The 23,341-nt window shown below is 39.6% G+C and overlaps 1 protein-coding gene across 2 annotated transcripts in view; it reads right to left on the minus strand.

The window, feature by feature from the left end:
- Window positions 1–23,341, minus strand: part of SEZ6 (seizure related 6 homolog) — a 577,716-nt gene that overhangs the window by 44,123 nt on the left and 510,252 nt on the right. For both annotated transcript variants that reach the window (XM_063449977.1, XM_063449976.1), the window contains exons 8-11: window positions 23,116–23,310; window positions 22,650–22,788; window positions 13,268–13,464; window positions 12,125–12,319 (exon numbers count right to left, since the gene is read on the minus strand). In XM_063449977.1, the coding sequence (XP_063306047.1) occupies window positions 12,125–12,319; window positions 13,268–13,464; window positions 22,650–22,788; window positions 23,116–23,310 (726 nt within the window). The remainder of the gene's footprint in view (window positions 1–12,124; window positions 12,320–13,267; window positions 13,465–22,649; window positions 22,789–23,115; window positions 23,311–23,341) is intronic.

Consider the following 23,341-nt stretch of genomic DNA (forward strand, 5'->3'; position numbering starts at 1 on the left):
ACTTTACATATCAGTGTTCTGGTTGCAGTAGCAGGCTATAAAAGGTAAAACGCGACCATCAAGAATGGCCATATGATGAAATTGTCCTTCTTTAAGTGGATAGCCTTTTGTTCCAGGGTCCCACTGTCTCATTGTTACTCACCTACCATGGAAAAAATGAATGGCATGCAAAAATGCTTGGGGCTAGCATCCTGCCTGCAGACTATGGGGCCTTTATGGTATAACTTGAATTAACCCGTGCATCCCTGACCACAGATCCTTTGGCTACCTCGTCAGAAGGGGTTTAAACTTGAATGGGCATTATACAGGGAGTGCAGAATTATTAGGCAAGTTGTATTTTTGAGGATTAATTTTATTATTGAACAACAACCATGTTCTCAATGAACCCAAAAAACTCATTAATATCAAAGCTGAATATTTTTGGAAGTAGTTTTTAGTTTGTTTTTAGTTATAGCTATTTTAGGGGGATATCTGTGTGTGCAGGTGACTATTACTGTGCATAATTATTAGGCAACATAACAAAAAACAAATATATACCCATTTCAATTATTTATTTTTACCAGTGAAACCAATATAACATCTCAACATTCACAAATATACATTTCTGACATTCAAAAACAAAACAAAAACAAATCAGTGACCAATATAGCCACCTTTCTTTGCAAGGACACTCAAAAGCCTGCCATCCATGGATTCTGTCAGTGTTTTGATCTGTTCACCATCAACATTGCGTGCAGAAGCAACCACAGCCTCCCAGACACTGTTCAGAGAGGTGTACTGTTTTCCCTCCTTGTAAATCTCACATTTGATGATGGACCACAGGTTCTCAATGGGGTTCAGATCAGGTGAACAAGGAGGCCATGTCATTAGATTTTCTTCTTTTATACCCTTTCTTGCCAGCCACGCTGTGGAGTACTTGGACGCGTGTGATGGAGCATTGTCCTGCATGAAAATCATGTTTTTCTTGAAGGATGCAGACTTCTTCCTGTACCACTGCTTGAAGAAGGTGTCTTCCAGAAACTGGCAGTAGGACTGGGAGTTGAGCTTGACTCCATCCTCAACCCGAAAAGGCCCCACAAGCTCATCTTTGATGATACCAGCCCAAACCAGTACTCCACCTCCACCTTGCTGGCGTCTGAGTCGGACTGGAGCTCTCTGCCCTTTACCAATCCAGCCACGGGCCCATCCATCTGGCCCATCAAGACTCACTCTCATTTCATCAGTCCATAAAACCTTAGAAAAATCAGTCTTGAGATATTTCTTGGCCCAGTCTTGACGTTTCAGCTTGTGTGTCTTGTTCAGTGGTGGTCGTCTTTCAGCCTTTCTTACCTTGACCATGTCTCTGAGTATTGCACACCTTGTGCTTTCGGGCACTCTAGTGATGTTGCAGCTCTGAAATATGGCCAGACTGGTGGCAAGTGGCATCTTGGCAGCTGCACGCTTGACTTTTCTCAGTTCATGGGCAGTTATTTTGCGCCTTGGTTTCTCCACACGCTTCTTGCGACCCTGTTGACTATTTTGAATGAAACGCTTGATTGTTCGATGATCACGCTTCAGAAGCTTTGCAATTTTAAGAGTGCTGCATCCCTCTGCAAGATATCTCACTATTTTTTACTTTTCTGAGCCTGTGAAGTCCTTCTTTTGACCCATTTTGCCAAAGGAAAGGAGGTTGCCTAATAATTATGCACACCTGATATAGGGTGTTGATGTCATTAGACCACACCCCTTCTCATTACAGAGATGCACATCACCTAATATGCTTAATTGGTAGTAGGCTTTCGAGCCTATACAGCTTGGAGTAAGACAACATGCATAAAGAGGATGATGTGGTCAAAATACTCATTTGCCTAATAATTCTGCACGCAGTGTACACTGTGTGATTGGACTTTAGTTATTATGTGTACGAGTTCTATCCTCATTTCTATTTTATGGTGCATTCAGAAAGCCGTGCCTCTATTGTTCTAGGGGCAAACTTTCAGACAGTTCTAAATTGGCTTCTGTGCCTTTCTCTTAAGTCTCCTATCAGGACCACACTTTTTTATTATTGTCTTCCCCCTTGTGGTGTAAACACTGTGTTGTGTATATAAACCCAATGACCAGTCTAGAAAATCATTACGTTTTTCAATTGCACTAAGTTCTGTTGGTTTGCAGGAAATTGAGAGAATGGAAATTACATTAACTGTCAGCACCTAGTACCTTGTATTCAGATGATTACATGGTCCATCTAACTATGCTACTGTTGCCGTATGGGTTATCCAGTTGCAGTTTTACCAGTAGTACATGTGGTATTATGTTAGTTAGAGTCTCATTGGCAGCCCATGAACAAAAGGCTAAGCTCACACAGTAATTTTTTCCTAGTTTGTTGCAAAATTGGAAGCGCTTCAGACTGGGTTTTTTGCCTTCTTTTGGATCAACAGCAAAAACATATGTGAGGAAGGCTGAACTTGGTGGACGCAAGTCTCTTTTCAGCTATGTAACTATGTAAGTGACATGAAATGATACATGTTTTGGCTTGTTCACATGTCTTATTGAGAAGCCATGGACATGAAAGGGTAAAATTGAGGGAAGTCTAGTTATATCTGAAACATAATAAAGCTTGCTTTAACATCAACAGATACACTGATTTGGATCAATCAGCATCTCTCGATTTCTATAACTAGGTATGAGTAGCGTTCCGTGTCTATGCAATTTAAGAGCAGACACACAATAAGATACTGATTTCATTACAGCACGATGGAAAGATTGCAATAACTGAAATACCAAAATGTTTTGCAATGGAGGATATAGAGTGCATAGAGGAAACACATTAATAATCACTTTTTGTAAGTGAATACCATTTAGAAAGCAATCTTTGTTACCATGCATAGCTGTTTATAAAAAATAGATTAAAAAACAACCATAAATTGATTTTCTATTGTGCTCAAAAATGGGTCAACGATTCTCTCTCTAGGCACGGAATTCCATATATTTATTGTTCCTACTGTAAAGACTCCATTCGACTGATGTAGGTACAATCTCCTTTCCATGAATCTTACAGGATGACCTTGCATTCTTTGTCCAGTTTTGTTAACAAATAGCGTTGTTTGTAATACCTTTGTGTATATCTTTGTATGATGTTATATATTGCCAGAGACATGTTTTTTCCCCCACAGTGCTATTTCCTAAAATGAGAATTATCAGGAATACAAAGTTTATTTCAAATTTAAGTCCAAACTAGCTGAACTGGAAACACGACTTTAGACTTACATTTGAAGTTCACTTTGATTTCCTGATAATTCTCACTTTAGTAAATAACGCTGCCAGCTTAAATGAATGCACTATTTATTACCTTTCCGTATAAATGAAAACTTTCACTTCTTTTCTATTTATCTTTTAGCCAACATCTACATTTTATTTCAATTACGCAGGGCTCTTGAGAGATGGAGCCTAAACTTGCACTGCATACTGCTTAACTGGACACTATAGAACAACTACAGCTTATTGTATCTGTTCTAGTGAATATGGTCAGTCCATTCAGGCTTTTTGCAGTAAACACAGTTTTTTGTTTTTTTAGAGAAAAGGCAGTGTTTACATTACAGCCTAGTGATAACTCCACTGGCCACTCCTCAGATGGCAACTAGAGGTCCTTCCTGGGGCAGTGCTGCACAGTGTGACTGCCATTCAGTGTCTCCACACTCTTCATAGAGACACTGAACTTTCCACATAGAGATGAATTGATTCAATTCATCTCTATGAGAAGATGCTGAATGGCCAGAGTGGCGTTTGGCTCCATGCCCCAGCCTGCCTCTGTGGCTGAGATCATCAGAATTGACAATCTCAGCTAATGCATTGCTATCAGAAGTCAATGTGATTGGCTGGGATTATCACTTCTGATGATGTAAGCCAAGCAGGCATAGATTTTACTATATTTAGGGGGTATGGGGGCTAGATTGTGTTTTTAACATTAAATAGTCAGGAATACATGGTTTTGTTCCTGAACCTATAGTGTTCCTTTAACCCCTTAAGGACACATGACATGTGTAACATGTCATGATTCCCTTTTATTCCAGAAGTTTGGTCCTTAAGGGGTTAAAGTCATCTGATTTGTTGATTCAAAAATGTTACAATAAAAAGTGTATTATGGGAAAATAATCAAGGGGTTCTTGAAATATAATATCTTAGTAAATTGATGTTACCAGGATCTGAGATAGCATTATGTTGCTCTAACACACGATTCACAGTGCATCTTTTATTACTTGATTTTTAATTTCTTATCATTTTTTTTTAATTTACATTTTATATAACACAAACATACACTTAGGAACACACGCATTCACTAAAGCTGCCTACTTCCTGGAACATACACTCCCACACATGGGAATTACACTCAGGGGCCACAGTTGGGATTCAGAACCATCACTACTTCTGTCCTTTCCCTGTTGGCTATATGATGAGCGAGGGTTCCAATTCTATTCTGGTCATGCCTTGGTTCCCCAGCCCTTCACACCATGCACTTATCTAGTGTCTCATTATTCATTGCCTTATGTTACTATTAACTTCTCTCATTCTATACCTGCTGTTATGTGGCCCTTCATTTCTATTATACCATTACCTGACATCCTTCAATGGCAGTGATTCCCTACTCCCAACAATTTACTGGTTCTCCACTTTTATGGCTGCAAGTCACTTCTATGCACCCTCTTCCCTGCCTGCCTTCTATAACCACGTCACTTTCACATTCTAGGCATACTGGTGGTCCCTGTTCTTCAAGTATCATCATATGTCCTTCTTATCACGCCATTCTCTGCCCACTATTATCACAATCAACTAGCTCCCATGGCACCATTATACCAACCTCCTACCATACCCTGCTTTATTTTTCTAAATTCACAAAATTTATCTCCCTATCTACTGGACTGCCTGGTGGCTACAACCAGTTTTGCCCTGAGCAATGATGTTGCCTGCCATGATATAGTTGTAAGATGGAGCACATGTTTTGGTTGGGGAAGCTATAGTAACGATGACATGATTTAAATCGTGCATATCCCTGATATGATGTCACTAAGTTTCATGCTCCACAAAGGATGACTGGGTACTTCTGCAACCTGCATCCCTTTCACAACACAGGAAAACAATTTGTTTTCTGGCATTTTATAGCAAGTAATTGGATATAAGGGGTTAAAAACTGAGAATAAAAAAGGTTCCGCATGGTAACTCCTAATGGTAACCCAAGCAGCTGCCTAGACCCCTTGACGCAAAGACTGACCCTGGTATAATTACTTGATCACAGTGTATAACATTCAGTACCTTTGCATGAAGGACACACTCACCCCCGCTGGATTCTGCTGTCATGGCAATAGAACATTTTAAAAGAGGTATTTGCAATGGCTTATCTATCAATCTTCTCTCTGCCATAGTCTTTCCTTTGTTCTCTTTGCAAAGTAATTATGATGCTGTCATTAGCTACAGAGTTGTTAGAACTTATTATTTTTAGTAAGGTTTCATTAAATTCATTAGGTTATATTTATATTAATTCTAGATGATTGCGAATGTCTTTTACTGAGCACTAGTATAGTTTTGAAGGATACAAATCATCCTTATATAAGAATTTTATATACTCTGTATTAGAATCTCTTTTTTTCACCGCCCCCCTAAATAATATAATATATGCACAGCTCTACCAGTGGTGTATCCTGGTTTTGTGCTGCCCTAGGCATTTTTTTTTTAACACGTTTTTTTAAAATTTTATTTGTAACACATTTTTTTTTTATTTAACACCCCCCCCCCCCAGCCTCTTTACCTTTGGGAATGCTGGGGAGGGGGGTGTCTCTTCCTCCCTGGTGGTCCAGTGGCTGCTGGGCGATCGGGCGGCACTGCCTGGCGGGCGGGCGGCCGGCCGGCGAGGGAGCACTTCCCCTGAGCTGTCTGCTCAGCTCCCTCGCGCGCCTCAGAGTGAGGCTGGGAGCCGGAATATGACGTCATATTCCGGCTCCGCCTCCCAGCCTCACTCTGCGGCTGGCGAGGGAGCTGAGCAGACAGCTCAGGGGAAGTGCTCCCTCGCCGGCCGGCCGGCTGGCCGGCCGCCAGCCAGCCAGGCAGTGCCGCCCGATCGCCCAGCAGCCCGCCGGCATGTCAGTTAGCCGCAAGGCTAACAAGACATTTGCCTTGGGCATTTGGGGGCGGCTTTTTTTGCCGCCCCCTGGAAAATGCCGCCCAAGGCAAATGCCTTGTTTGCCTCCCGGCTAATACGCCCCTGAGCTCTACCACGACCTAAATATAATACCACGTTTAATTATAAAGTATAACTAACTTCAATATTCCCATTCTTCCAGTCATCCCGATGCTGTTCTTGATTAACCTATCCTCTATTTAGCACCTCATTATTGCCTCTTGCTTCTGGACTTTAAAAATGTGGGGAAACAAACCTACCTACGAATGAACCTATGGTCAAAGATCTATCAAGTGATGCAACGTGTCTAAACAAAAGAATTGTTCAAGAAAAAATCCAGAAGAATTGTTCAGAAACGAGAAAGTATCCAAGACTGTCCTAGGAATCCCACGGGAAGCAGAGTGTAGGAAATTAATATACAACATTATCAATTATTAAATCAGATCACTCCATGGATAAAAAGGGAAGATTGGCAAGAATAGCACTTTAGTTGGTAAAATTGCCATTCTTTGTTTTTTCTTTGGTGAATGTCTACAGCCCCAGTAGGCGTGAGATTGCTATATGGAATCTAGAATAGAATAGAACATACAATGGTACGGTATCAGTGGTTCTAGCGGATTCATGTGTACCAAGTGATTTATTATAGATGAACAACAAATAGTTTAGAGATGTTTGGCCAATCTTGCACCCAAGCATGACTAAATATACTTTTTATTCCAGATCCTACCATTCCTATTTCAAATTTGACATGCATTCAGTTAAGAGCAAAACATTGTGTAGAGATGGCAAATGTTACTCATACCACAGCCCATTCAGTTTAAAGCTTTTAATAGGAAATCCAAAAGACCTTGTGAACTGCATGGAGACTGAATAAAATTATCCTAGCAACAAATTGTAATATTAATATTGGATTAAAGCATAAAGATTTGTTTAACATTTGACTCTCAAATTACAAAAATGCCAATGTGCAGATGGTTTTATAAAAGCCATACAGCAGAGGTTTATTTTATTTTTTATTAAAGGACCCAGAGTGGAGAGGTAAGTGATTTTTTTTTCTAGCTAATTTTCATTTATTTATTTTGTTTGCTTTGCAACTCAACATCCTAACTAGACTTGTACATACAGGTTTGGGATCAAATTGGTTAATACTATTGCTGTTAATTTGAGAGGTAGTGAGAAGACATTTCTTGAGATGGCCACCTTGTAGTTCCCCTGTTAAATGAATACTAAGTACCTAAAGCAATTTAGTTTGCTGATGTCCTGTAGGTATAATGTTCTTGTCCATGTAGGCTTATTTTAAAAGTGTCAATTTCAAAAGAAAACTTTTATAAAACATTTTTGCCACACCTTCTCGGCAGTTTGAATGAGGGTTCCTTGCCTCGCTCAATTTGAACTATTGTTCAAAGCAGAAGTGAGAGGCATGAGCCTTCCAATGCTTGGACTGGCTAGTTGTCATGGACAATGTGTCTACAAGACTTTTCAATAAGAAGCTACTGATAGGTCAATGTTCACAGTGGATCATTTTGCCCAACACTGCAGACGGCAATCTCCCCACATGAATTAGGCAGTTACAATGTGCCTTTAAAAGAACATTATAGTGACAGGAATACAAATGTGTATTCCTGTCACTATAGCATTAAAAATGCAGTTTAGACCCCCGGCCTCCTTTGACACTCTCTAAAAAGGTTTACATTAAAAATCCTGCAGGGACTGACTATATCCACCAGAAAAACTACATTAAACTGTAATTGTTCTGGTGACTATAGTGTTCCTTTAAGGTTAGACATAGAGCTGGTAGTAAAGGCTGGTTTCTCATTTAGAAAGTTGGTAACTTTAAATAAAAATAAAATAAAAATAAAACAAAATACAAAGCAATGAACGAAATTGTATAACCTGCTTAAATTGACCTACACATTTGTGGATACCAGTACTGAAAACATAAAGTAGGTGATATTCAAGATGAAAATGTAAATAGCTAACATTTCATCGCTGTCGAAGAGTAGATAAAGCCTACTGGTAAATAAACAAAAGCAAATTGTATTTATTTTATAATTCTATTTGCCAAAATAAAAAATTTTCACAGTTGTGGCTGAGCCAATGTTGATCAAAGCCATGTTTTCCTATTTGTAAGTTAGGGCGATAATGCAATTTAATTATATATATATATAAATATACATACAATAATACTAATTAGTATATCTGACCAGATGTTATCTGTAAGCAGTGTAATCAGGGCATTTGGTTTTCATTATCTTCTAAATGACAATCATAATATCTTAATATAACCTTCTCATGTCTTTTTATTCTAACCTTCTAAGGGGCTAAAGTCCAGACTTAGCTTTAGAACAGACAGAAGGTGTTTTTCAAGGCGGAATTGTTTGAGCAGAGAGAAGTGAATGGGAAGTGTAAGCGAGGGTTAGGTGGGAGGAAAGCACATTTACAGTTAGAGGAGACTAATTAAAGCACTCAGGCACTCTAATTAGCTGGTAGATTTCTCTTTCATCCTGCTTCGTTCAAGTCCTATTTTATTCACAGATGTGTTCATTAAAGATAATATTAACTCTCTGTGTCTGCTCTACATGGTCTCTTTATTGAAGGCATGAAGATAAAAAAATGTAATTAGCTCTTGGGATAATAGAATCTGGAATTTGCAGTGGAAGAATTTTATCTGTATAGTGAACCTCTGTTCTGCAGAGCTTACATTCTAATAAAGAATAACAAGCAGACACTGAGACTGAGCAAGGTGTATCTGCTTTTAAACCAGCGTCACACCTAGTACACATTTTTTAAAGGCATAACTTCATTAGGAAAGCCAATATTGAACTGCACTGTAGCATAAACCCGTAATATTTAACAACCTGGCTACAGACACATTTAATTACTTCTGTTATCAATGTCTAGAGTCATATTGATCTTGTATAACCCCCCTCCACCCATGTCACTATTGCTTATAGGACTTTTACAGACAGGTTTTAGAGAAAAGCATGCATAGACCCCGGTTCTCAGTTCTGTACTGCATGGGAAGTCTTGTTGGGTTTGTAACAGAACTAGAATAATGAGCAAGGACTCAGTTTGCAGAAGGAATTTGAGAACCAGAACAAACTTTTATATCCATAGGGTTATTTACTAAAGGGAAAATTCAAAGTACTGTAAATTCAAAGTGAATTTCAAATTTAAGGTCAAAATGGAAAAGTTCTCTTAGTCAGTTTTGCTTTCATTTTGGCTACTCTGGCCTTAAATTTGAAGTTCACTTTTGAATTCTCATAACTCACAATTTGTTGTTCCAGCACATCCGATGGATGCTGAATCAGATTGAGATGTGGGGAATTTGGAGGCCAACGCAACACCTTGAACTCTTTGTCATGTTCCTCCTGAACAATATTTGCAGTGGGACAGGATGCATTATCCTGCTAAAAGAGGCCAATGCCATCAGGTAACACCATTGCCATAAATGGTGTATGTGGTCTGCAACAATCTCTAGGTATGGTGGCACATGTCACAGTAACATCCACATGAATGCCAGGACCCAATGTTTCCCAGCAGAACGTTGCCCAGAGCATGACACTGCCTCTGCCGGCCTGCCTTCTTCCTATAGTGCATCCTGCTGCCATCTCTTCCCTGGGTAAACAATGCACACACACCCAGCCATCCACCTGATCTAAAAGAAAACGTGATTCATCAAAGTAGGCAACCTTCTCCCATTGCTTCATGGTCCAAAGCTGATGCTCATGTCCTCATTGAAGGTGCTTTCGGAGGTGGACAGGGGTTATATGAGGCTATGCAGCCTCATATGCAGCAAACTGTGATGCACTGTGTGTTCTGACACCTTTCTATCATGACCAGCATTAAGCTTTTCAGCAATTTGAGTTACATTAGTTCTTATGTGTGATCGGACCAGAGGGGCTAGCCTTTGCTCCCCATGTGCATCAATGAGCCTTGGGCAACCGTTACCCTTGTGGCAGATCACCAGTTGTCCTTCCTTGCATCACTTTTGGTAGGTACTAACCATTGAATACTGGGCACCCCACAAGACTTGCCATTTTAGAGATGCTCTGACCCAGTCATCTAACCATCACTATTTGGCCCTTGTCAAAGTCTCTTAGGTCTTTTTTCTTGCCCATTTACCTGCTTCAAATAAGAAAATCAAGAACTGACTGCTCACTTGCTGCCCAATATATCCCACCCCTTAACAGGTGCCATTGTAATGATATAATCAATGTTATTCAAATCACCTGTCAGTGGTTTTAATGTTGTGGCTGATCAGCAGTGTATAAAGACAAGCAAGAATATTGTAAAAAAAAATAAAATAAAAAGTCAATTAACAAACAATTGCGCATATTTTATATAATGACATTTTTTAGCAACATTATTGTGATTAAGTATTATATTTGTCATTCTTCAGTTATTTTAACTATTTTTAATATTATTTATTAGTTAACTTTGAAAACGAAACATTCTCGTCTTTACATATACTTATTTATACCCATAGTTCTAGTATGGAATAGGGTCTCTAAAAAAAAATAAAAGAAAAATCACATAAATTGCTAAAGCATAAATCACTTTATAAACATTGTGCTGACATTTATTTTTAAACATTCAGCAGTTTTAAAGTTAATTTTAGTAATACACTTGTGCTTCCAATACCAATCTCTAGAGCAGGGGTAGGCAACCTACGGCACTAGTGCCATGCACGGCACTCAAGGTGTCTTTGTACGGCACTCAAGGCTGCTACAGCCAACAGGCTCTGGCCTATCAGGAGTCCCAGTGAAACTTCAGATATCTGCTAATACAAAAAGGTGGTGAAGGACAATCCTCAATTTATGCATTGCAGCACATAGAGTAAGTGATATCAGATCACTTCCTCCCAGCACTTGTGAATGGGAATCCACACTATAGTAGAGCAGCCTGCAGCTGCTGTTGCAGCTCCTGTCCTTGACCTGTACCTGGCCAGCCTGGTCCCCACTGGAACCCAGGGAAGCCACCCACACTGCTAGATTTACACAGAAATGCACAAAAACCCTCCCCTCATACAAATAATACGAACAGCCCACACACAAACATACACACAATCCGCACAAACATAACCCGCTAACAATCCACATACATGTACACAACCCCACATGCAGCCTCTCACATGCAATACCCCAAACAGCTCCCACACATACACACACTACCAAACACAAAATGTGACATATTCATCCACACACACAATTCCACAAGCAACCCCCATACACAGCCCACATTCATAGGTATCATACACAATACCACAAACTACTCCTGAAAATATACAATATAATAGCTCATATACGCACAAATACAACAATACAAAGCAATTACAGTATAAATAACACAAGCAGAATACAGCAGCATAAACACGTCAATTTAAAAAAATAGGAACGGCACGCTACGGGACATCACAATCCTATATCGGCACAGTGCTGCTAAAAGGTTGCCTACCTCTGCTCTAGAGCTTACCATCATTCATTTAAATATAGAACTGATGAGATGGTAAAAAAAAAGTATCTGTTAGCATACACTTTGTGATTGTTCTTGAGAAACTGCCAATCAAATCTAATTTTGCTACGTTTACGTATCACATCAAGGCTGTTGAACAACATTTGCAACCTGGAAAAATCCCTGTGCAGGTCCTTTCAAGTCAACAGCACCCGGAGGTTCCCTTGCTGTTCTTTAATATAATATGGGGGGAGGGATCGGAGGGGTGCAGGAGACCTCGCTCACCTACACTCCCCTGTGCTGTTTTCTAGAGAGATGAAACAATGTATGATGTACAATCTGTTGCCTAATACCTCACACCAAATCACAAGAGATCACAGTTAGTTTATAGGTGTGAGGGCTCTTGGGCCCTTGTTTTTGTATTTCTTGTGAATTTTATTGCTACAATGCTAGAGCAGACATATTGTCACACATTATAAAGATGATATCACATTTTACTTTTATTATAGTGCCATGTATTACCCCTTTCACATGCAGGCAGATCTCCACTCCATGTTAGGTCCCATTGACACATGAGAAGCTCAGCTCCTGTAATCTCATATCCTGGGTAGCACTGGTAGGTCACTACGGTTCCATGGACAAGCTCCGACTGTGATGTTGTTTTCCACCCATTGGGGATTTCTGGTAATTCAGGGCAAGTATCATTCCTCTGAACCTCTAAAGAAACAAAGGAACATGGTCCATAATTTATCACCTTGGTGATTGGTATGGCTCATGTGTGTAGGAGAATAGAAATGGCATCATCACATTGACTAATGCTTATAATCATTCCATTTCAAATTTTGTACATAAGTAAAAGTATTTCAGTCTCTGTGAATAAAAATATGTGTCTTCCGACTCACACATTGCTGCTGCTCATTACTACTCCACTGCCCCTGCAACCCACTCTTACCTGCAACCCACTCTTACCCACTCGTACCGTACTATTTCTCGTACTGCTGCTGGTTTGTTAGAGCTAAATCCTACCCTTCCTTAATCTCTTTCCAATGAGCTAGTCATACGCACCACAATGTTTCACACATTTACCTAACCTTACCAGTACCCTAATACTGCTCACATACACCATGTTTGAAGGACTATAGTAAAAAAAGAAAGCAGGAACCACAAGGTTAAAGAAATATCCAACATTTTATTCACCATGTTGGGACATTAAAACTGTTTGGGCAACGTAAAATATGGTGCTTTAAAAACATGTCAGTATAGCAGAAGATAAACAATACAAAACGTGGAGATGCACGGTTCATCTTGCTCTATACCTGCATGTATAATGGTGCCTGTTTTACTTTGTGCTATAATTTATTTAAGCCCCTATCTTCTTTTGCAGATTTTTGCTATAAATTTGCGGCGCAATATTTTTGTTGCAAGAGAAGTGTTAATCTAGGCAGGGAAAACATTTATTTAATTAAATTTGTGCAAAGAACAGGTATCTCTAGGTGGGGAGGAATTGTCTTGCGGCCTATGTTGTTATACCTGCACATAAATATCATGCAAAATCTAGGATATTATACTAAATCAATCCTTTACTGGTGAACTCAATGCACTTCTAGAAACTTTTGATTTTTTTGAATCCTATTTAGTGGTCTCCTTATCACTGAAAACACTGACCAAAAAAGTGGATGATGAAGCCCTGTTGGTATCCAAAAACACTGCTGCCTGGGTCTGTCTGGAACTGTATGATGACATCCGCCATAGAGGTGTAGAGTTTGAAATGACTATGTGTCCCTGTGTAGCGACCTAGGACACGGGCCGTCAAGTCATCTCCATCGTAAAAAGTCAGAACATCGGTCTTGCCAATGTTCAGGCTGCAGAGGGAGGGAACAAGAATAAAATTGAGAATCTGGATAGCTCAGATAAGGCAGACTGGAGAATGCATCAGCAGGATGAGCAGAAGAAGGATAAAGAGAACAATCCAAGTTGATAATCCTGAATTAATTGTAGATTTTAAGACTTAGGCAATTAGCAACAAAACCCTTAAAGACTAAACCGATCATTTCTCAGAGTTTCTTAGAACTCGATGAAAAGGAAGTGACATGTAAAGGAGATGGGAAAAAAAAAAAAAAAAAAAACAATGGTCAGAAAGCATTCCAACCAGGGCTCGATGAAAGTCAATGCAGTGTGCAGAATATGCGATTGTGTTATAACAAATGATTATGGAGTGTTATCTGAGATTCCGTCAGTTCTCACTTTCTGGGAAGAAACACAGGAAAGCTCATTATATTTCTATAGCTATATTCTAAAATGTATTCTCCTGGTAGACAAGACATATCTATTTATCACTATTTCAGCAGAAATAAAATAGCAAATAAACATTGTAATACGGATAAAACTTAGAGACTAAATAGCATGTGCCGGTAATCCTATTTATTAGAGTTATTGCAGATAAATGGAGACATACGTGGGCTAAGATTTACATCATAAGAATATCGGGTCCTATCCATTGTTATTTTATCATTTGATTACTTAGCAATGCCAGCGCATTGTGCAACGCAGTACAATAGTTGTGTCTGTTTGCTCCCAGCTTTTTCCAAAAAGTCCTGCACTTCCTCTCTACACCTATCAGCTGGTCTTTGGGAATAATGAATTGGTTTAGTGAATTTGTTGCAGAACCTGTTTTCGGGTTTTCCTTATCTAAGGAATCCTAATTACGAAAATATGACACAGATATTAGAGAAGGATCTGATGATTCCAACCTCAATTCAGAGATGTCAGAGTCCCGATAAATAGCCACATTATTAATTATAATAACAACAACAAATACCACTATGCACCAAACTTGATTTTGTAAGTTCAGAGAAATCTGTTTACTGAAGAAAATGTGAGTAAGCAAACAATATAATTGTTAATCGGTGCTTAACAACTAATTATAAATTGCGAAAGAAATCCAACAATGAAACTGAGGTAATAGAAAAAGCTGGCACCATGTACGTCTGCAGTGGCCAAATTGGAAAATGAACGTTTAAGGATTTTAAAAACAACCTCTTCAAGTTCCCAGGAAGGTTTACACGATGTGTCTAAACGCTAAACGCTAAACGCTAGCACCCCTACTTTTGTAAACTGCATTTGCCGTAATGCTCATCCATTTGTATAGAAAATTATCATGGGAAACAATCAATAATAGCTACAGTGTCAAATGTTCATCAAGACTGTCAACATTAAAATCAAAATAGGCAAAGTAGAAAAATCTAACTATAATTTCAGTTTGGCTACTCTGGCCTTAAAAGTGAAACTCATTTTGAATTCTCATTATAGTAAATAACCCTACTACTTAAGACACACTTTAAGTACAAACTGCACATTCAATGTAAAAATTATACAGATGTCTCTTTCTAGGGAACTTAGTGCTGTGGTGTTTGAAGAATGCTTGGGTATCACTTGTGTACTTGTCAAATAGTTTGCTGCCTTTCTCTGCAGTGTCCACACTGGTTTTATCTCTTTTAATAAAACATTCTAGTTTATGCTCCTAACTAGGTCAAAGCTAACTGATTTGTTGTGTAGAAAGATCGTGAGGTTGTTCTTATTGTGATAGGGGGTCCTTATCATTTTTAATGCAAAAAACAGAAATAAGCGCTCTCTTCTTAGGGGTGAGCTGCAGTTCACCGACAAGGTGTTCCCTCAACCTTGTGAAAAAGTGGACAGATATAACAGAAAGGTGAACAGCGCTAATAATCAGAAATATACATACGTATAATGAAATACTGGCCAACGAAGTAGCTTGAAAAAAAGGAACAGAAATACAATAATGGTACAGTATGTATAAACAATATGACTAGATGAAATAGAGGTGTTGAATTCACACTCACACTTTTAAGAGCTATATCAGCTCGGTTTTGTAAGCCTGGACGGAATAATCCCCGTCTGTGGATTTCTTGGAATTCAAGATCGTTGATGGACTTATGGGTTTAGATGTTCGTTATATGTAAAACAGAAATAGAATGCACCACATGGTATAGTATGTATATATAAAATAATTCAGTAAAATGGATAATCCTACTTACATATACTAGAGCAAGGACCTGCTCTAGTTTGGAGAGTTTCAGGTGGAACAATCCCCACTTTGGGATATACTGGACCCAGGTATAGCAGCAAAACAATGATGAATAGGAAGGAGGACAAGAAAGATGACTGGATATGTATAAATATATATATACTTAATTACAAATTAATAAAAAGTGAAAATTGCAAATTATAAAACCAGTCCTTTTAAAAAGTCCAAAATTCTTCCTCACTTGACGCGTTTCGCCGAAGCTTTTTCAAAAGTGAATGCTTGCTGCTTTTCACTTTTTATTAATTTGTAATTAAGTACCGTATTTATAGGCGTATAACACGCACTTTTTTCCCCTGAAAATAGGGGAAAAATCGTGGGTGCGTGTTATACGCCGATATCCCATAATTACTTACCTGTCCTGAAGCGTGGGCCGGCTTCACAGCTTGCACCGCGGTACAGGAACTTTAATTTCATGTTCCGGTTTCCGGCGGGACTGAAAGGAAGTGTGCACAATAGTGTGCACACTTCCTTTCAGTCCCGCCGGAAACCGGAACATGAAATTAAAGTTCCTGTACCGCGGTGCAAGCTGTGAAGCCGGCCCACGCTTCAGGACAGGTAAGTAATTATGGGAGGGGAAGTACACTATGGGAGGGGAGGGGAAGTACACTATGGGAGGGGAGGGGGGGGGAAGTACACTATGGGAGGGGAGGGGGGGGGAAGTACACTATGGGAGGGGAGGGGGGGGGAAGTACACTATGGGAGGGGAGGGGAGGGGGGGAAGTACACTATGGGAGGGGAGGGGGGGGAAGTACACTATGGGAGGGGAGGGGGAGGAAGTACACTATGGGAGGGGAGGGGGGGAGAATACTATGGGGGGGGGAATGGGAGGGGAGGGGAGAATACTATGGGAGGGGGAAATACTATGGGAGGGAAGGGGGGGAGAATACTATGGGAGGGGAGGGGAGGGGGGAGAATACTATGGGAGGGGAGGGGGGAGAATACTATGGGAGGGGAGGGGGGAGAATACTATGGGAGGGGAGGGGATGGGGGGGAGAATACTATGGGAGGGGAGGGGATGGGGGGAGAATACTATGGGAGGGGAGGGGGGGAGAATACTATGGGAGGGAAGGGGATGGGGGGGGAGAATACTATGGGAGGGGAGGGGGGAGAATACTATGGGAGGGGATGGGGGGAGAATACTATGGGAGGGGAGGGGATGGGGGAGAATACTATGGGAGGGGAGGTGGGGAGAATACTATGGGAGGGGAGGGGGAGAATACTATTGGAGGGGGGGAACACTATGGGATGAGGGGGGAATACTATGGGATGAGGGGGGGGGAATACTATGGGGGGGGGGGAAATTTCCTGGAATTTCTTTCTAAAAATGAGGTGCGTGTTATACGCCGATAAATACGGTATATATATTTTTATACATATCCAGTCATCTTTCTTGTCCTCCTTCCTATTCATCATTGTTTTGCTGCTATACCTGGGTCCAGTATATCCCAAGGTGGGGATTGTTCCACCTGAAACTCTCCAAACTAGAGCAGGTCCTTGCTCTAGTATATGTAAGTAGGATTATCCATTTTACTGAATTATTTTATATATACATACTATACCATGTGGTGCATTCTATTTCTGTTTTACATTTAACGAACATCTAAACCCATAAGTCCATCAACGATCTTGAATTCCAAGAAATCCACAGACGGGGATTATTCCGTCCAGGCTTACAAAACCGAGCTGATATAGCTCTTAAAAGTGTGAATTCAACACCTCTATTTCATCTAGTCATATTGTTTATACACACTGTACCATTATTGTATTTCTGTTCCTTTTTTTCAAGCTACTTCGTTGGCCAGTATTTCATTATACGTATGTATATTTCTGATTATTAGCGCTGTTCACCTTTCTGTTATATATGTCCCCTTATCATTTTTACATTGGTTCTCAGAGTGGAACAAAAATTAAATCACATAATATGTGTTTCAACTGCAGAAAATGTGCACATATATTGAGTGATTACATTTTTAACTCTATTTTTCTCATTTTAAATAAATGTATTATATAAAGAGCCATTCATTGGCTTTGATCGTGTACTGTAAGCCAGAGCAAAATTGTCCCTTGTTAGCCATTTGAAATGTGCTGGAATAAACAAATCCGATCCACGGAGGCTCCATTTTGCAATTTGCAGGACTTAAAGGATTTGCTGCTAAATGTCTTGGTGCCAGATACCACAGGACATATTCAGAGGTCTTGTGGAGTCCATGTCTCGATGCATCAGAGCTGTTTTGCAGAACAAAGGGGACCTACACAAAAGTAGGCAGGTGGTTTTAATGTTGGGGCTGCTCAGTGTATGTTGGCGCAATAAATTCTAATAAAAAGACTAATTGGATCATCTTCTATCAAAGAAATTGCTCTGGTCCTGTATATTCAGATGTCTTTTTTAGTCAGCATTACATGGCAAACGCTAGTGCACTGAGGCTACTAGATATCATTCCGTGGCTGCATGACCTAAAGGGGTAGCCTGCAGGCTGCTTGCATCTCTTATTAAGGACTGCTAGAGCCTTATCTATTATCATAAATAATTAAATTCTCGGCCTTGAAAACCAAGGGGGGTCATAAGCCGCCCTTTGTCTAATTTTTAATTTTACTACTCTTATAGGTACATACATCATAGACAAGGAAAGACGTTTATAAATACATATTTTGTGTAAAAATGTTTGGTTAACACATGCTCTGGGTGTATAATTACATAATCTTACTTTGCTGCATATCTTTTACTCTTTATGAGAGAGTAAACTATAATTGGCTTGGTTTATCTAAATTTCAGTTCACAGAAGTGAGAATACAAATGTAATTAAAAAAATTTTGCCGTTACATTCCTAGTCTTGCTCCTCTTGTGGATAATGTTAAACACTACTATCAGGTGCCTAAAAAAAACTGCATGCCACATGGAGCGCGTCGCTAGCCGGGTTTAGAGCTTTCTGTATGAGCTGCGATACGGGAGCTAGAACATTGCTTTCTGAGTGTGCCAAGCCGAAGATTAATTCTGCTGACATCCACTGGTAGAAAAACAGTGCGGGATCGTTTATTACCATCATATGTTTAGAAATGACAACACCAGGCAAGAGAGAAAGAAACAGGGAGATATGCAAATGAACGAATATTAATTAATCAGTGGAGCAGGAACGTATATTAATAATCTCCCATAATCCTCTATTCACCAGACCCATCACTTAGCACTAAATAAACCATACAGAGACATTGGTATACATGAGGTAAAATCCATGCAGGTTTACAAAAAAAAATACCTTTTTGCTTATGTTAAGAGAGCTTGGCATATTTTATAAGACACCTTCACAGTAAGGGGAATTAAAATTACAGAGCTGGGGATGGATGCCAAGACATTAGTTTTCAGAGATACAAGTTTTCTCCTTATAAAGATATGCTAGAGCTAAGGGCTCCCTGAACCCCTGGCCCTAATATATTTAGCTAACCACAAAGCAGCACTGGTCAAGCCTCTAGATCAGGGATAGGCAACCTTCGGCAATCCAGATGTTGTGGACTAGATCCCCCATAATGCCCTGACACCCATAATGCTGGCAAAGCATCATGGGAGGTGTAGTCCAAAACATCTGAAGTGCTGAAGGTTGCCTTTGCCTGCTCTAGATTGTAAGCTCATCTTCTAGATTGTAAGCTCTTTCGAGCAGGTTCCTCATTAACATATTGATCCTATTTGTAATTGTTTCGTTTATTGTAATAAAAAACAAATGGAGACTTCTTCAAGGTTTTGTTTGTGAGCCATAGGCTTCACTGTATTTGCACATGCTGTGAAGTTACTTTTCCGATGCACATTGTTAAAATCATTAATAGCTGTCTACAAGTTTTTTACAGTTTTTTTAAGTTTTTACATTCTTATTATTTATCTTTTTTTATTTTACATTTTATGCCTGACTGCTCTAGTAGAGCCAGAACATGCCATGTAAATTATTTGAACATCAGCATTTGGTAGAGCGATAGGCACAAGCACATATTGGATACTCAATGCTAATACAGCCTTTCTCTGTAGATGTCTGTGCATGCAGTACTCATCCCAATAAGGTCTTCAACAGAATACACCGGGGGTAAGGAAATGAAGAATTGTCACTGCCAGAGAGTTGTCATTTCTGATTTAAATAAATCAGCAGAAGATAAATAAATGTTACATTTCCCAACTCAATGATATTAAGTATATTGACCTTTAAAAAATCAATGGTTAAATGAACTAATCCAAGACAGAATCTGGAAGCCTAATGTTTAACCCCTAAGGGTTAACCCCTTAAGGACACAACTTCTGGAATGAAAGGGAATCATGACGGAATATTTCCATCATGTGTCCTTAAGGGGTTAAATGTTTGATACATTCACCAAATTAACCAACTGAGCTATCTACCACACTATCCTCTGTTTTTAATCCAGAGTGAGCATTTACTGAAGTATCTAAGAATCGCTATATACTTGAAGTCTAAATGTTCTTCCTTGTTTATGTGTTTGTCTGTTTTCAAAAACCCGTGTTTTGAAACATTATGGCTTGTTGAGTCATGCTGTTATGACAGGCTTCATGCTCCGCAGCCCTTTATAATATTAAATAAGTGATAATTATATAGCTTACACATCATCGGTATAATCATAAATTGCAAATAAATGCAAAGTATAACACATTTTTACGGTGTTTGAACGAAAATTAGAATTAACCTGGGATTGAATGTGTATTTTGTTCTATTTCTCTAAAAGTTTGTGCTTGTCTCTGCAAAGCAGAACACAGAAACAAACAAAAAAAAGGTTTATTTTACAGAGATGGCCAGGGTAGGCATCGCAGATGTTTGTGACGTACATTTCCCACAAGTGAAAACTGAAAAACAAAATCATGAAAATCAATAGACCATTTTTACATAGGAGATGATTTTCCAGGAAATGTGAGGTGTAGTACAATGGTTGTGGTCAGATTATTCTCGTATCCATAACCACACAACTGGTAAGTCGCTCAGTGGGTCTAGGTGATACATTCAGGGGTGTTAAATAGGTAGATCCCCAGATGTTTCAAAACTACAGCTTCCACGATGCTTTGTCATTCTAAAAGTATTCTAAAGAAATGTAAAGCATCATGGGAGTTGTAGTTTACCCGGGGATCTACCTTTTGGGCACCCCTGATGTAGAATGTATCACCTAGACCCACTGAGTGACTTACCAGTTGCTCGGTTAAGGATACTAGAATAATCTGACCACAACTATTGTGCTACAGCCTGCTACCTCTCTCACATTGTAACTGCGAGATTGTAAAGGGCAGGGTCCTCATCAACCCGTTGTTCGTGTAACATTTTGTAATTGTCTCATTTATTGTTAAATTACCCCCCTTTATAATATTGTGAAGCACTGCAGAATAAGTTGGCACTATTTAAATGCTAATAATGGAATTTTCCTGGTGAGTTTTTGTGTACGATCAGCCTACAGACAGTACTGCTGATGTCATAGTGGTGTGATGACATGGAGTATCTGATGACAGATAATTTAAAGACGTAAGGGTCGTCATTTCTTGCACTGTGCTAGCTCTAGATCAGGCATAGGCAACCTATGGCACTCCAGATGTTTTGAACTACACCTCCCATGATGCTTTGCCAGCATTATGGGTGTAAGAGCATTATGGGAGATGTAGTCCATAACATCTGGAGTGCCGAAGGATGCCTATCCCTGCTCTAGATATATGGATATTATCTGGTACTGATCCTAACGTTTTATAGTGGCCTGATGTTTTTAAGAATCATTAGCTTTACTTAGTTCACAAATACCTTCTTGCTCACAAACCTTTGTGTTTCCTCATAAGAAATGTATTCATACTTTGTAAAGGCTCATGTAGACTTTTTTGGTGCAATATGATTCTCAGTATCAAGTTCCTAATGAGTAAAACTATTAGTCCAAAATATGACCATATTGAAAACTCGAGACTTTACGAAGGAATAGCAGATTCTTGCCACAGTACCTCAGCTTTGAAAATTGTCAGTTCTCCACAATCCCCAGTTTAGAAAAACTCCTTTAAATTCCAGATGGGAAATTAAAGGGACTCTCCAGTGCCAGGAAAACAAGCTGTTTTCCTGGCACTGCAGGTCCCCTCTCCCTTCCACCCCACTTCCCATGTTGTTAAAACCCCTTCAGTGACTTACCTGTGTATCCAGCACCGATGTCCCTTGGCGCTGGGTCAGGCTCTGCCTACGCTCCTCCCCTGCCGACATCATCCGGCGGGGGAGACCTATTGAGCATGCGCGGCCGGCGGCAGGGGAGAACTAATGCGCAGCATTAGACCTCCCCATAGGAAAGCATTGAATAATGCTTTCAATGCTTTCCTATGGGGATTTCGGCGATGCTGGAGGTACTCACATAGTTATAACACATCGTTATAACACACTTTTCGTGTTCTATGAACACGGAAGTGTCCTCTAGTTACTGCCACTAGAGGAGGACTTAACCCTTCAAGGTAAATATTGCAGTTTATGAAAACTGCAATAATTACACTTGCAGGGTTAAGGGTAGTGGGAGTTGGCACCCAGACCACTCCAATGGGCAGAAGTGGTCTGGATGCCTGGAGTTTTACCTTTAAGTTTTTAGGAAATATTGTTCTTCTAGTAGTTTCTGCTGTCCATATTTAGAACTCCCTAATGATCTAGAGCTGGACATGTTGGGTTCCCAATGAAAAGGTAGTAGTATATTTTCCAAACCAAAGAATATGCATATAGAATTTTCATCTCTCAACAAGGGTTAATTATCAAGTGCAATTTGGGGGCAATGGTCTTAAAATAAAATAAAAAGATCACAATAAAATATTCCTGCTGACAGCTCCATTAATAGCTTTTGTAAGTTCATGCAGAATGTTAAAAATAGTTTTAAAAAATACATATTCTGATACTACATCCTCACAATCCAATGAAGGTTAGGCAATCTACTTTTAGAAGCTGTATGATGACTTACACTTGTATATCAAGTAAGATTCTCTTCTCTTCCTCGACATGAATACCCCAAATGCAGTCCTGCCCCTTCCCGTATGCTTCAGGCCAGTTGGGTGACAACACTACTCCAGCCGAGTCTGTAATCTCCCCACTACAAACAGCTGGTAGGATGGAAGGCAGATATTAAAATAATTGTACAGGTCAGGTGAGCTACATCAAGAATATTCTTAAAGTAGTTTATAGTCAAGTTCTAAGCAAATTGCTAAATGTTGACCAGATTAATTGATTTGTAAAAATTCTACAGCTCATATATTGGCTCCATATTTGCAACTTGATTGCCACAGAATATCAAAGTTAAGCAACTTAAACTTTAAGAACATATTCTTACTCTATTGAATATTTTTCTTTTAATATATATATGATAAAACTTATGACAACTAAGGCACAACATGTATAAACATTCCCCAGCATTCCAAGCTGGTTCTAACCTCTGCATGCTGGTTCTGTCTCATTCCACTGGGGGTCGGCAGAGTCTTGGCACTCAATAATAGTAGAACCTTGCTCCAAGGTGTATCCCGCATCACATGTGAACTCCACCACTGTACCCACAGCAAAGAATGGGTCATTGCTCGTGAAGTTCCCATATTTAACAAAAGGTTCATAACAGTGACCTTGTTCATAAGCTGCGGAATCAAATAAAGAACCTTAAGAACC

This window comes from Pelobates fuscus, chromosome 1, assembly GCF_036172605.1.
Source record: "Pelobates fuscus isolate aPelFus1 chromosome 1, aPelFus1.pri, whole genome shotgun sequence".
NCBI lineage: Eukaryota > Metazoa > Chordata > Amphibia > Anura > Pelobatidae > Pelobates > Pelobates fuscus.